The sequence below is a fragment of the Myxine glutinosa genome, chromosome 1 (genome assembly GCF_964187855.1).
Source record: "Myxine glutinosa chromosome 1, kmMyxGlut1.1, whole genome shotgun sequence".
Lineage (NCBI taxonomy): Eukaryota > Metazoa > Chordata > Myxini > Myxiniformes > Myxinidae > Myxine > Myxine glutinosa.
In genome coordinates, this window is record NC_136261.1 from 252,340,844 (window position 1) to 252,352,750 (window position 11,907).

The following is an 11,907-nucleotide window of genomic DNA, read 5'->3' on the forward strand; positions in this document are numbered from 1 at the left end:
CTCTGAATACAATTTTTTTGTTTTGTTGAATATTGATGGTGATGTCTTCGTTGTTGCACACGTACATCTGCATTCTGCTCGTGACATTTCATTGGGTTCCACGTGGACTGTGGAGCAACAACATATAGTTGCCTATGTGTCAAAACTGGCTCACGCAGGTACACTCCAACTCTTTGCCAAGTTGGTTGGTTGGCCAAGTTTGATGTTGAGCCTTATTTATCGTCCTGCAAAATGTGAGCTTTACTGGAAACAGATGTCGCTGCAAAACAAATGGGAAGGACTCTTTAATTGGCTGTATTGCAGTGCCAGAAATTAGTACCGTTTTGTGTGATCCTGTAATTGTTGCCTGCAGTAGTCGTTTATTGATAACTAGCTGAATGCACCCGGCATTGCCCGGGTTCTTTGTGAATGAATTTACTACTATAATTCAGCTTTTACTCGCAGCCGGAGAAGATTGACTACTATAATTCAGCTCAGCTTTTAATTGTGAAATGGGCCCAGCCCGGCCGAGGCGGCCTCGACCGGCCTCGCCACCTTGCCTAAAACCTTCCCGGGGCCCGTCCCGACATTTTTTGTTTCAGAGGTTTCCTTCTATCTTTCACCGTTCAGGAGATTGGCGTGTGCAGACAAACAAACAAACAAATGAAAAATCGGTCAGAGACCGAGGACTTGCCGGAATGTACTTTTTTATCGGCCATTTTGGACAAATATGGCGGCCGAACCACGTGACCGATGACGTCATTATTTGTTTTTTTAACTAATTTATTCCTTGATGATGCTCAAGAAATTTCATCTTGATCGGATTAAGTTTTGTACTTGTCGAATTATGACGTCATAATGGAGGCACTTATGACATCATCATTAACATATTTTATTCCCCATGGAGAGTTCTATACAATGAGCCATGTCAATTTTTTATATTCAGCACTTTTGGAGATATAGAGGTGCAAATTTTTTCGGTTTTTTCCAAGATGGCGGCCGAACCACGTGACCGATGACGTCATCAATTGGGCACAGTCTATTTCAGGGCAAGACAAACATGTGTGTAAAGTTTGGCGATTCTACGTGCAACGGTGTAGACGTACAGTCACGTGAAAAAGTAAGTACACCCCATGTAAAGTTTTGTCTTTTTCAACATATTTCAACATACAGCTATTTGATCTTCATTTCAACAAAATTGATAGATAAAGATGATATAATATAACAAATATTATGAAACATTTACATTTTGTATTCCATTGTATAATTTAAATAAACATAAATGCAAATTTCGCAGGTGGAAAAAGTAAGTACACCCCTACATTTATCACTACTTAAAATACCTAAAATTAGAATCAGGTGCACCAGCTCAGGTGCAAATGATTAGAACATCGTTAGAGAGGATCCTGGAGGAACCTGTCTTATTTGAACCTCAGACATTTAGTTTGGTTTGCTTTTTGTTGTTGAAGTGTGTGGCGTCACCATGCCTAGTTCAAAAGAGCTCTATGAGGCCTTCAGAAAGAAGGTTATAGATGCCTACGAGTCTGGGAAGGGATTTAAATAGATCTCCAAACAATTTGAAATAAATCATTCGACTGTCCGGAAGATCATCTACAAGTGGAGAAGATTCCAAACAACTGCCAACTTGTTCAGGCCAGGCCGCCCCAGCAAGTTCACCCCAAGAGCAGACCGCAAGATGCTGAAAGAAGTCTCTAGGAACCCCAGAATGCCATCACGGGACCAACAGGTAGCTCTTGCCACTGTTGATGTCAAAGTGCACGAGTCCACCATTAGAAGGAGGCTGCACACCCGGCGTTGCCCGGGTTCTTTTTGAATGAATTTACTACGAAAGTTCAGCTTTTACTCACGGTCGTAGAAGATCGACTACTATAATTCAGCTAAGCTTTTAATTGCGAAATGGGCCCAGCCCGGCCGAGGTGGGCCTTGACCGGCCTCGCCACCTAGCCTTTAACCTTCCCGGAGCCCGTCCCAACATTTTTTGTTTCTCGAGCTTTCCTCCTATCTTTCACCGTTCAGGAGATTAGCGCATGCAGACAAACAAACAAACAAACAAACAAAAACTTTCTTTTATATATATATATATAGATATATATAATATCCGGATCTTCACCAAAATATAACAAATTCGTCCTTGTCACACAACCAACCTGTCCACTGTCGTTGTTTCGTATGCAGCCTATGGCTGCTGGTTGTATCATTTCTCTGGAAGTGCGTTTGTGCCGCTGATGCAGTGCCCCAATTACAAGTGAGCTGGTACTCCATTTGTCGACCTCAGAAGGATGACAGACTAAGACAACCCCCCTGGCGTTAATTCAACAATTGACCGGGATTCAAACTCAGGACCCTAGGATCCCAAGCCAGCAACCTAACCGTTAAGCCAACACCAGGCTACTTGTCCACTAAGTTTCATCCGAATCCATCCACAACTTTTTGAAATATGCCCCTCACAGACAAACAGACAGGAGAGAAAGCATAACCTCCTTCCACCATCGGTGGCGAAAGTATAAAAAACAAGACCAAAAATCTAACAGTGGTATAGCCGGGCTTGTTGGATACTTTAGTTGAAGATGATAGTATATGACGTGGGTGGGGATACCAGTTAGCAAATAATACAAAAACAACAACAACAGGCATTTTAAAGGCCATTTTCCCTGCAAGAGCGGGGGTTAGCCTTGTGGTCCCCATGACTATCTTCTCCATTTTGCCCTATTTTCTGCATCTCCCCTTGTTAACCCCCTAGCCCACATTTCTTCTTCCACCATCTTTAGCCAAGTCTTTCTCGGTCTTCCCTGTCCTCTACTTCCTTCCACATTCATTTCCATCACACTTCTCAACCAGTCACTTTCATCCTTCCTCAACACATGACCAAACCATCTCAAACTGTTTCTCTTCACAGCATCCATCACAGGCTCTATTCCCATCATCCTTCGCAATTCATCATTTGGCTTCCTCTCTCTCAACGATACTCCACACATCCACCGAAATATTCGCATTTCCACCCTTTCCAGCCTTCTTTGCTGCTCTACGTTCATTACCCATGTCTCGCTCCCATAAATAATAACACTTCTCACACATGCAGCATACACCTTTCCGTTCAGCTTCAACGATACTCCCTTCCTCGTCAGCACGCCACTCAGTTCCCGACACTTCTTCCATGCACATCTCACTCTAGCAACCGTTGCCGAATCTGATCCACCTTCTCCATTCAGCATGTCTCCTAGGTAACAAAATGTTTTCACACCTTCCAGCTTCACGCCGTCTCCAAGATCCAACTCAACATTTCCTCCATCTGCAGCTCCCTCTGTGCACACCTTACACTTGAATGTAGCTGCCACACTGGTTAATGCCCCTCTCAAACCACTACATTTTTGATAAACCCACTCAGCGCACATTGTGCATTGAATTGAGTTCACTCCGACACCATTCCTGCACATAGCACATGGCCACTTCCCAGTTCTTTCCACCTCACCACATGCTTTACCACTTGCCATCACCTTTGTTTTTCCGATATTCACCTTCAGACCTTTCGTCTCCATACATTCCTTCCACTTGTTCATCTTCTCCTTCAGTCTATCCATACTTTCTGCAATCAACACCAGATCATCTGCATACAACAACTCCCACGGTAAACCCTCCTTTACGTTCCGAGCCAGCACCTCCATCACAGCTACAAATAGTAGTGGACTTAGTACCAACCCCTGATGCACTCCCACCTTCACCTTACCCACCTCCCACCTTCAGTTAGCAAATAATGTAAGTATTAATTATTTTTTTTGGCATTGAGACACTGGTTTATTCTATGTTTTGAGTAAACAATGAACCAACCATACAGCGTTTCAATCTAGAAACTTTGCAATAACGACAAAGGGATTGCAGTGTTACGATTATATTTACTATATTATTAGTATGAACGCTATTATTGTTATTATTACGAAAACAATATTACTGAATTAAGAAACCTGGGCTAATTTGTCTGAAGTGGCCTGAAGGTCAGGCATGATGGCATGAAGCCTGAGGTCTATTAGTGCTGTCGTTGGAAGACCCATAACACCTATGCTTTCGATATTTGATGGTCATTTTAACAATCGGTTTGTTTGTTTCACACTGAATTAAAAACGAAAAGGTAGAGCATGGCGATTATGATACACGACAGGTTCAACGATATGTTCGGCCTGAACGAAATTGGAATCAACATGGCGGTGTGCGGAGTCAGCCGCCGTACCGCGTTAATACCATCAGACATCACCCCTATCATGTGACCAGATCCTCAGCGCTGATTGGTGTACGTTTGAAGGGACATACAGACAGACAAACGCTGTTCTCGATGGCTTTGCCCTATGGGCTACGCCGTAAAAAGCTTTCTTCAACTTTCCCCATTAAAACCTTTTCCACATTTGTCTATTCTTCATTACTATGGGCATGTGGATATGTCTGTGGCAATACAATTATTAATAACCATCGGTTGGTAAAACAACTGGATTGTGGAAAGATGAATTAACTACCATTTTAAAGCATTTCACATCTATCTATAATTCCAGTAATCTCTGTATGTCTGTATGTCTGTGACCGCTGTTTCTCGACAACCACGGGTCCGATATACTTTAAACTTGCCAGGTATATTGCTGGGGACCCGAGGATGTGCCTTTTCAAGGTTTCATATTAATCGGAGAAGTAGTTACCGAGCTATGTCCAAAAAACGATTCAACCAATCAGAGAGCAGCGAGCTATCACGTGTGCCGAACGTGGCGAACAGACTCTGCCTCGGACGGCACATTTGAGAGCGTATTCATTTATTTCACGTTGGCAAACTATGTTGCCGCTATGTTGGCGTTAAACTATGTTTTAAAACTAATTAAAACTAATTTGCGATTCTTTCGCTTTCCTGCGCGTTTGTGCATACTATGGCGATTTCTTTACCAAACTCCGCAAGCCGTTCGCTTTGGACCAAACCATTTCATGTAAATAGAGGGGGGGGATTGTCACCGTACTCGCAAGCCGTTCGCTTTGGACCAAACCATTTCATGTAAATAGAGGGGGGGGATATAATTTTAGATATAGATATAGTACGGGCATGCCCTAGTCCTCTAAATCTTAACAATGAACAAATAGAAAACGCTGCAATAATTGTAATAAAACTTCCAACGAAATGTCACGAGTTTGAATCTTGACCGAGCTATAATCTGACCAACAAAATAACATGATAAATAAAAGGTATAACATGCAAAGAAACATAAGAACGTCACTGTAGAAACGTGGTTAGCTGTCGATGATCCACACAAGCACCTCATTTCGACACACAAGACACAACATACAAACTACCTGGATTTTCTCTTCCAGAAAGCATTGGTCTGTGATCGTTAGCGTCACGTATGATCGATCAGGAAATGGGAAATGTTTTATGGTGCAGGGGTTGTTGTCCAGACAACAAATATATAATTAACATGAACAAATATATAATTAACAACAAATATAACAAATATATAATAATTATACCAAGTCCAGACAACAACCACACTGAGATATCTAGCAGCATAACCTGAAGGATATATTTAGTGAAAAGACCACTTGTGACAAGACAAGACCACTTGTGACAAGACAAGACCACTTGTGACCTGCAGCTTTATTTAGGCTGGAATTTGGAACTTGGACCTTCAACATCTACTTTTTTTTTCTTTCTTTTTTTGTATACTGAATCGAGGCTCGTGAAAGAGCTAACTGACGACCAGTGCTGGCAGACGGGTCCTCTGGCTTAACGTCCTTCCGGTGAACGAGCCCACATCAATTCCTTGCCCTGCCTGTGAAACACCAGTGTAACAGCTTAGAGCTGGGTCGACGTTCAAACCCAGGTGAGACGGGTCAAAGGTGAGTGCACATACCTCCAAGCTATTCTTCCAGCTCTTGAGAACATGCACCCTGAAGGAAAAGTATGTATTCTATATCATGTGTATGATATTTTCTATTTGTATTTTGCAATATTCTCACATTTAAAACTAAGCGATGTACATCTTACCTAGAACGGTAATCTTCGAAGCCGTGACATCGACCGATATGCTTCCGCCCATATTATTATTATTACATCATTACACATACTTGAAACAAATCAGATTTTAATCCCTTAAGCTAATCTCAAGTAACACATTTATACCTGACATAACCTCTGACGATTGATGTCAAAATCTAATCAGTTCATCTTTGCATCATAATATATAATTATACCAAGTTTGGTCAAAACCCCATCACTGGTTCACAGGTTAGCTCGGTAACATAATTTTTACCTAACCCCTCACTTTTGACCTCTCGACTCCATAATGTAATCAGTTCATCTTTATTTACATCAAGAGACATGCTTGTACCAAGTTTGACTAAGATCCCTTGAGCCGTTCTTAAGTTATTGCAGTAACAAACATAGGGGCAATACCCCTGGTGCTCACCTGGTAGAATAAACAGTATACCGCACTGACCAAAGGTATTTTAAACCCATTTCAATGGTTGCAAGAAGACAGGGCAGCATGTAGAATGATCATAACATAATCATGTCTTTAAACAAACAACCAAAAAAAATACCTATTTTGGGGGGCAACTCCTCTTGTTTCTCACACAGAATCTTGTTTCTCACAGTCTGAGAGTCCTTTCGGTGCTTTTATGCAAACCCCAAGCGGGCTTTCATGTGTCTTTCACTGAGGAGAGGCTTCCGTCTGGCCACTCTGCCATAAAGCCCAGATCGGTGGAGTGTTGCAGTTCTGGAAGTTTCTCCCATCTCCACACAGGATCTCTGGCGCTCAGCCAGAGTGACCATCGGGTTCTTGGTCACCTCTCTTACCAAGGCTCTTCTCCTCCGATTGCTCAGTTTGGCCGGGCGGCCAGCTCTAGGAAGAGTCCTGGTTCTTCCAACCTTCTTCCATTTAAGAATTATGGAGGCCACTGTGCTCTTGGGAACCTTCAATGCAGCAGAAAATTTTTTGTGGGCTTCCCCAGATCTGTGCGACACAATCCTGTCTCTGAGCTCTGCAGGCAGTTCCTTCGACCTCATGGCTTGGTTTTTGCTCTGATATGCATTGTCAGCTGTGAGACCTTATATAGACAGGTGTGGGCCTTTCCAAATCATGTCCAATCAATTGAATTTACCATAGGTGGACTCCAATCAAGGTGTAGAAACATCTCAAAGATGATCAAGAGAAATGGGAGGCACCTCAGCAAAATTTCAAGTGTCATAGCAAAGGGTATGAATACTTATGTCAATGTGATATTTCAGTTTTTTCTTTTTAATAAATTTGCAAAACTTTCTAAAATCCTGTTTTCTCTTTGTCATTATGGGGTATTGAGTGTAGATTGATGAGGGGAAAAATGAATTTAAACGATTTCAGCACAAGGCTGCAACATAACAAAATGTAAAAAAAGTGAAGGGGTCTGAATACTTTCTGAATGCACTGTATGAATATTAAATTGGAATGACTAAACATTCAATTATGTGAAGGAGATGAGAAATGTCACATAGCAAATAGAGGAGCAGAGATGGCAGCACAAAAAAACTATATATTTTAATTTAAATAAAATATTAGGGAACATTCAATGGAGACAAAAGGTCTGAAGGTGAATATAGGAAAGACGAAGGTGATGGCAAGTGGTAAAGCATGTGGTGAGGTGGAAAGAACTGGGAAGTGGCCATGTGCTGTGTGCAGGAAGGGTGGCGGAGTGAACTCCATTCAATGTACAATGTGCGCCAAGTGGGTTCATCAAAAATGTAGTGGTCTGAGAGGGTCATTAACCAGTGTGGCAGCTACATTCAAATGTAAGGTGTGCACAGAGGGAGCTGCAGATGGAGGAAATGTTGAGTTGGATCTTGGAGACGGCGTGAAGCTGGAAGGTGTGAAAACATTTTGCTACCTCGGAGACATGCTGAATGGAGAAGGTGGATCAGACACGGCAACGGTTGCTCGAGTGAGATGTGCATGGAAGAGGTTTCGGGAACTGAGTGGCGTGCTGACACGGAGGGGAGTGTCGTTGAAGCTGAAGGGAAAGGTGTATGCTGCATGTGTGAGAAGTGTTATGATTTATGGGAGCGAGACATTGGTAATGAACGTAGAGCAGCAACGAAGGTTGGAAAGGGTGGAAATGCGAATGGTTCGATGGATGTGCGGAGTATCGTTGAGAGAGAGGAAGACAAATGATGAATTGCGAAAAATGATGAGAATAGAGCCTGTGATTGATGCTGTGAAGAGGAACAGGTTGAGATGGTTTGGTCATGTGTTGAGAAAGGATGAAAGTGACTGGTTGAGAAGAGTGATGGAAATGAATGTAGAAGGAAGTAGAGGACGGGGAAGACCGAGAAAGACTTGGCTAAAGATGGTGGAAGAAGAAATGCGGGCAAGGGGGTTAAACAAGGAGAGATGCAGAAAATAGGGCAAAATGGAGAAGATTGTCATGCGGACCGCAAGGCTAACCCCTGCTCTAGCAGGGAAAATGGCCTTAAAATGCATGTTGTTGTGTTTGTATTCAATGGGTGCATTGTTTGCTTAATGGTGGTACATTTATGCATAAAGAAGGTAAAGTAAAAAATATGACCCCCCACAGACCTCTTAAACCTTAATTCTTTTTTATGCCATGAACATCCTTTGGTACATCACGGGTGATGAAGGCTGTATTCAAATTTCACCGAAATTGTGTGTGTAGTTTCAGCGAAGAAAGCAAATACCTATTTTGGGGCGTCACACCTGGATCCACTTTGACCCCTTCGTCTCCATTTTTTTTTGATGTGGTGAACAAACTTCAGTTGAAACATACCAACTATCATTTCAGCCAAGTTCGGTCACAATCCCATCAGCAGTTTCGGAGAAGAGGTTGCAAGTGTTTACGGACTGACGGATGATGCACCATCACATAAGCTCCCCCAAGAAGTACGTTCCAGGTGAGCTAAAATATATTTTACAGATGTTGTAATTCTGAGTTTTTGTGAGTGAAAGTTATCAGTGTTGTACTTTTTAATCTTCACCAAACAGTTAAGTAGAAAAGCTTTTATTTTCGGCACTTTCTCCAAATCAGCCTCAAATGCATCACAGCTACATTCCAACATGTAATCGTAGCTCAGCGGGTTTCAAATATATATACTACCTGTGATTGTAGTTTATTGCAAAATAGTCAGAACATTTGCAGGTACCTGATGGTCCTTCAAGAACCGCCTGCAGCTGTCACTGCTCCGGCTTGGGAAATCGACTTCATGTACAACCTCAGCTACCGTTAGGTCAGAGTGCGTGCGGATAGCAGACGCATGATGCCTCAATGCAGACTCTGAAAAAGAGGTATCGCAGGCCAGGTGTCACATATTCATCAAACGTGGCAAATGCAATAAACACCAAAGGCATAGCCTTGTCACACCCATCACAGCAAAGTCTGAAACAACAAAAAGAGGTAAGGGCATCAAATTTGGTCGGAGGTTGAGACCAACGTATAAGAAAGGTACCAATGGTTTACCTGCATCTACCAGGAGGAAAGTGTGCTTTTCTCCAGATCTGATTTGATGGGCAAGTTCCTTGATGAGTAGAACTGCGATGAAGGTCTTCCCAGCTCCAGTGTTCAGACACACGACTGTGTTGCGCTCCAATGCAGCCTCCAAGAGCTCCACCTGAACAACAATGCATTTCTCAACCAATCAAACAACTATTTAGGCTTTCGGTCAAATAAACACTTGAAGGGGAAGAAATAGATATCCTATTCACTCAAATACCATACTCCTACATTGGAACATTTCTGCCAAAACAACGGGCTCTTGTTCTGCCTAGCTCAGTAATTAGGGTAGGAATTTGGAACTTGGCCTGGGTAAATGCACACAATGACCTACTATTTTCAAAATGTGCCATGCAGTCTAACATCCATCAGCGCGAGAAGACAGAATAACTGGCTTAACACCTCCTTCAAAACGATGGCTTTACTTTATGACGCAACGATGTGCCTTGCAAAACGTCAGGCCAACAGTTTTTAGTCAGAGGTACTAACCCAAATGGGTCAGGATAAGATTGGTACTGGGCATACTACAAATAGAATTTGACAAGAATGTGTTGATGGATTATGCCTCCCACCGCATTAGATGTCAACCCATCATAAAGCCAACAAGAAAAATTAAATGTCATGTGAGACCGAGAGCAAAAGAGAAAACAAAGATAAGTACAAGAGACAACATCATTTACTTCTAACTCGAGTCATGGGTCCGATTTTCAAAGGGCACACGACCTTTGACCTTTGGGACCCAAAATGGAATCAGTCCATTTTTATATTACAGTCCATACTTGCGTCGTTTGGCTGAAATCTCTAAAATGATTCACCGTTCACAAGTTATCGTCCAAATAACAAAAAAGTCGTTAATACACAGCTGCACGGACATCCCAAAATCACAACGCCTCCAGCCCTTGCCTGTGTTGACGTAACAGTACACAAAGACAAAGTACATCTGAAATTGCTTTGGTTTGCAAGAAATACCTGGTACTTTCGTGGTGTGAAGATGTTGTCGTATATGGTATCTTGCTGCCAAGGAAGGCCAAGCAAAGGTCCAAGTGTGGAGGTTGGAGCCAGGAGCTGTGTGGCAGCCATATTTACCGCACACTTGAGCTCTTGTCCCCGTGATGCCAACATGCTTTAAAGCTCCTGTAGTCGACCTGCTTCTCATTCATGCAACTGTGCACATCCCTTGGCTGCAATGCATACCGCAGGCCAAAGCGGAAAAATATATTAAAGAGGGTTGATTAAATCGTTCCTTTTTAAACATAAACTCTTTTCAACTCTAGTTTTGTTAAATATCTATAAAAAGGGTGAGCAAATTAAAAAACAAAAATCTCATTTCAAGAGGGTGGTAAAATTTGGATCTATAATTTCGTCGACACTGAACTATCCTGTTGCCGATCAAGTTCAACACTTTCTCTCAGAACAACGTCCACAATCATGCAAATAAAATTGTTCAAAATTCACTTTTATACATGTTCACAAAATATCTATTTATGGAGTTTTGCTCAAATGAAATATCATAAAGATCAATTTCAGGAAAGAAAACGAAATTTGAAGGAGGTGGATTTGGGGTGGATTAATGGGGGTAAAAAGATCAAGGTTTTGGAGGGGGGAAGACAGGAGACGGTGGTTAAAAGCTGTTTTGAAGACCTGGAGGGAGTAGTGGAATTGAAGAGAATGTGGGAGTTTGCTCCAGAGGCGGGAAAAAAAGAGGAATGAAAGAGTGAAGGGATTCAAAACAATCAATGCTGAATTTCAATTATATTCCAATTGTCATACATATACCAGTAGATCTATATTATACGTATCGGGGAACGTTTAGAGCTTTCAAAATTATGTAAAACTATGTAAATACAAGCGGTCTCGGTTGTCCGTTTTTACCCATTGAGTCACGCACGGTAACCCCGACATGTCATTGCGTTCCTTTCAATTCGGATTGATTGACAAACATGAGTGAGGAATGATTGATGGGAATACCCACCTGGGGGCGGGTTTGCAATGGCTCAAATGGCGCCTCGGTACGAGGCCCATAATCAGAAGGGGCCCATAATGACAAAGAGAGAGATATATATATATATATATATATATATATATATATATATATATATATATATATATATATATATATTTATTTATTTATTTATTTAAAGTGTACACATTGCGATATGTTTAAATAAAGATTATGTATATAATTTATTGCTACTTTTAAAAAACATACGATATAAATTGGAAAATAAAAACATACTCCCATTTTCTGGTGTGTGAGATCACCAGACTGGTAATGGCGTACATTCCAGTTCCAGTACGGTAAGCTTGCATTGTATGTGTGTTGTGTTTGTGCATTTTTGGAGTAGTGCGCCTGTCATTTATACCATTTTTTGGAATTACGCGATTCGAGCGCGTGAGTAACGATGC

The 11,907-nt window shown here is 41.8% G+C and overlaps 1 protein-coding gene across 2 annotated transcripts in view; it reads right to left on the reverse strand.

The window, feature by feature from the left end:
- The window catches only part of DICER1 (dicer 1, ribonuclease III), a 254,492-nt gene that overhangs the window by 237,854 nt on the left and 4,731 nt on the right, over window positions 1–11,907 (reverse strand). For both annotated transcript variants that reach the window (XM_078785971.1, XM_078785966.1), the window contains exons 2-4: window positions 10,471–10,682; window positions 9,469–9,619; window positions 9,155–9,285 (exon numbers count right to left, since the gene is read on the reverse strand). In XM_078785971.1, coding sequence (XP_078642097.1) covers window positions 9,155–9,285; window positions 9,469–9,619; window positions 10,471–10,623 — 435 coding nt within the window. In that variant the 5' untranslated portion in view covers window positions 10,624–10,682. The remainder of the gene's footprint in view (window positions 1–9,154; window positions 9,286–9,468; window positions 9,620–10,470; window positions 10,683–11,907) is intronic.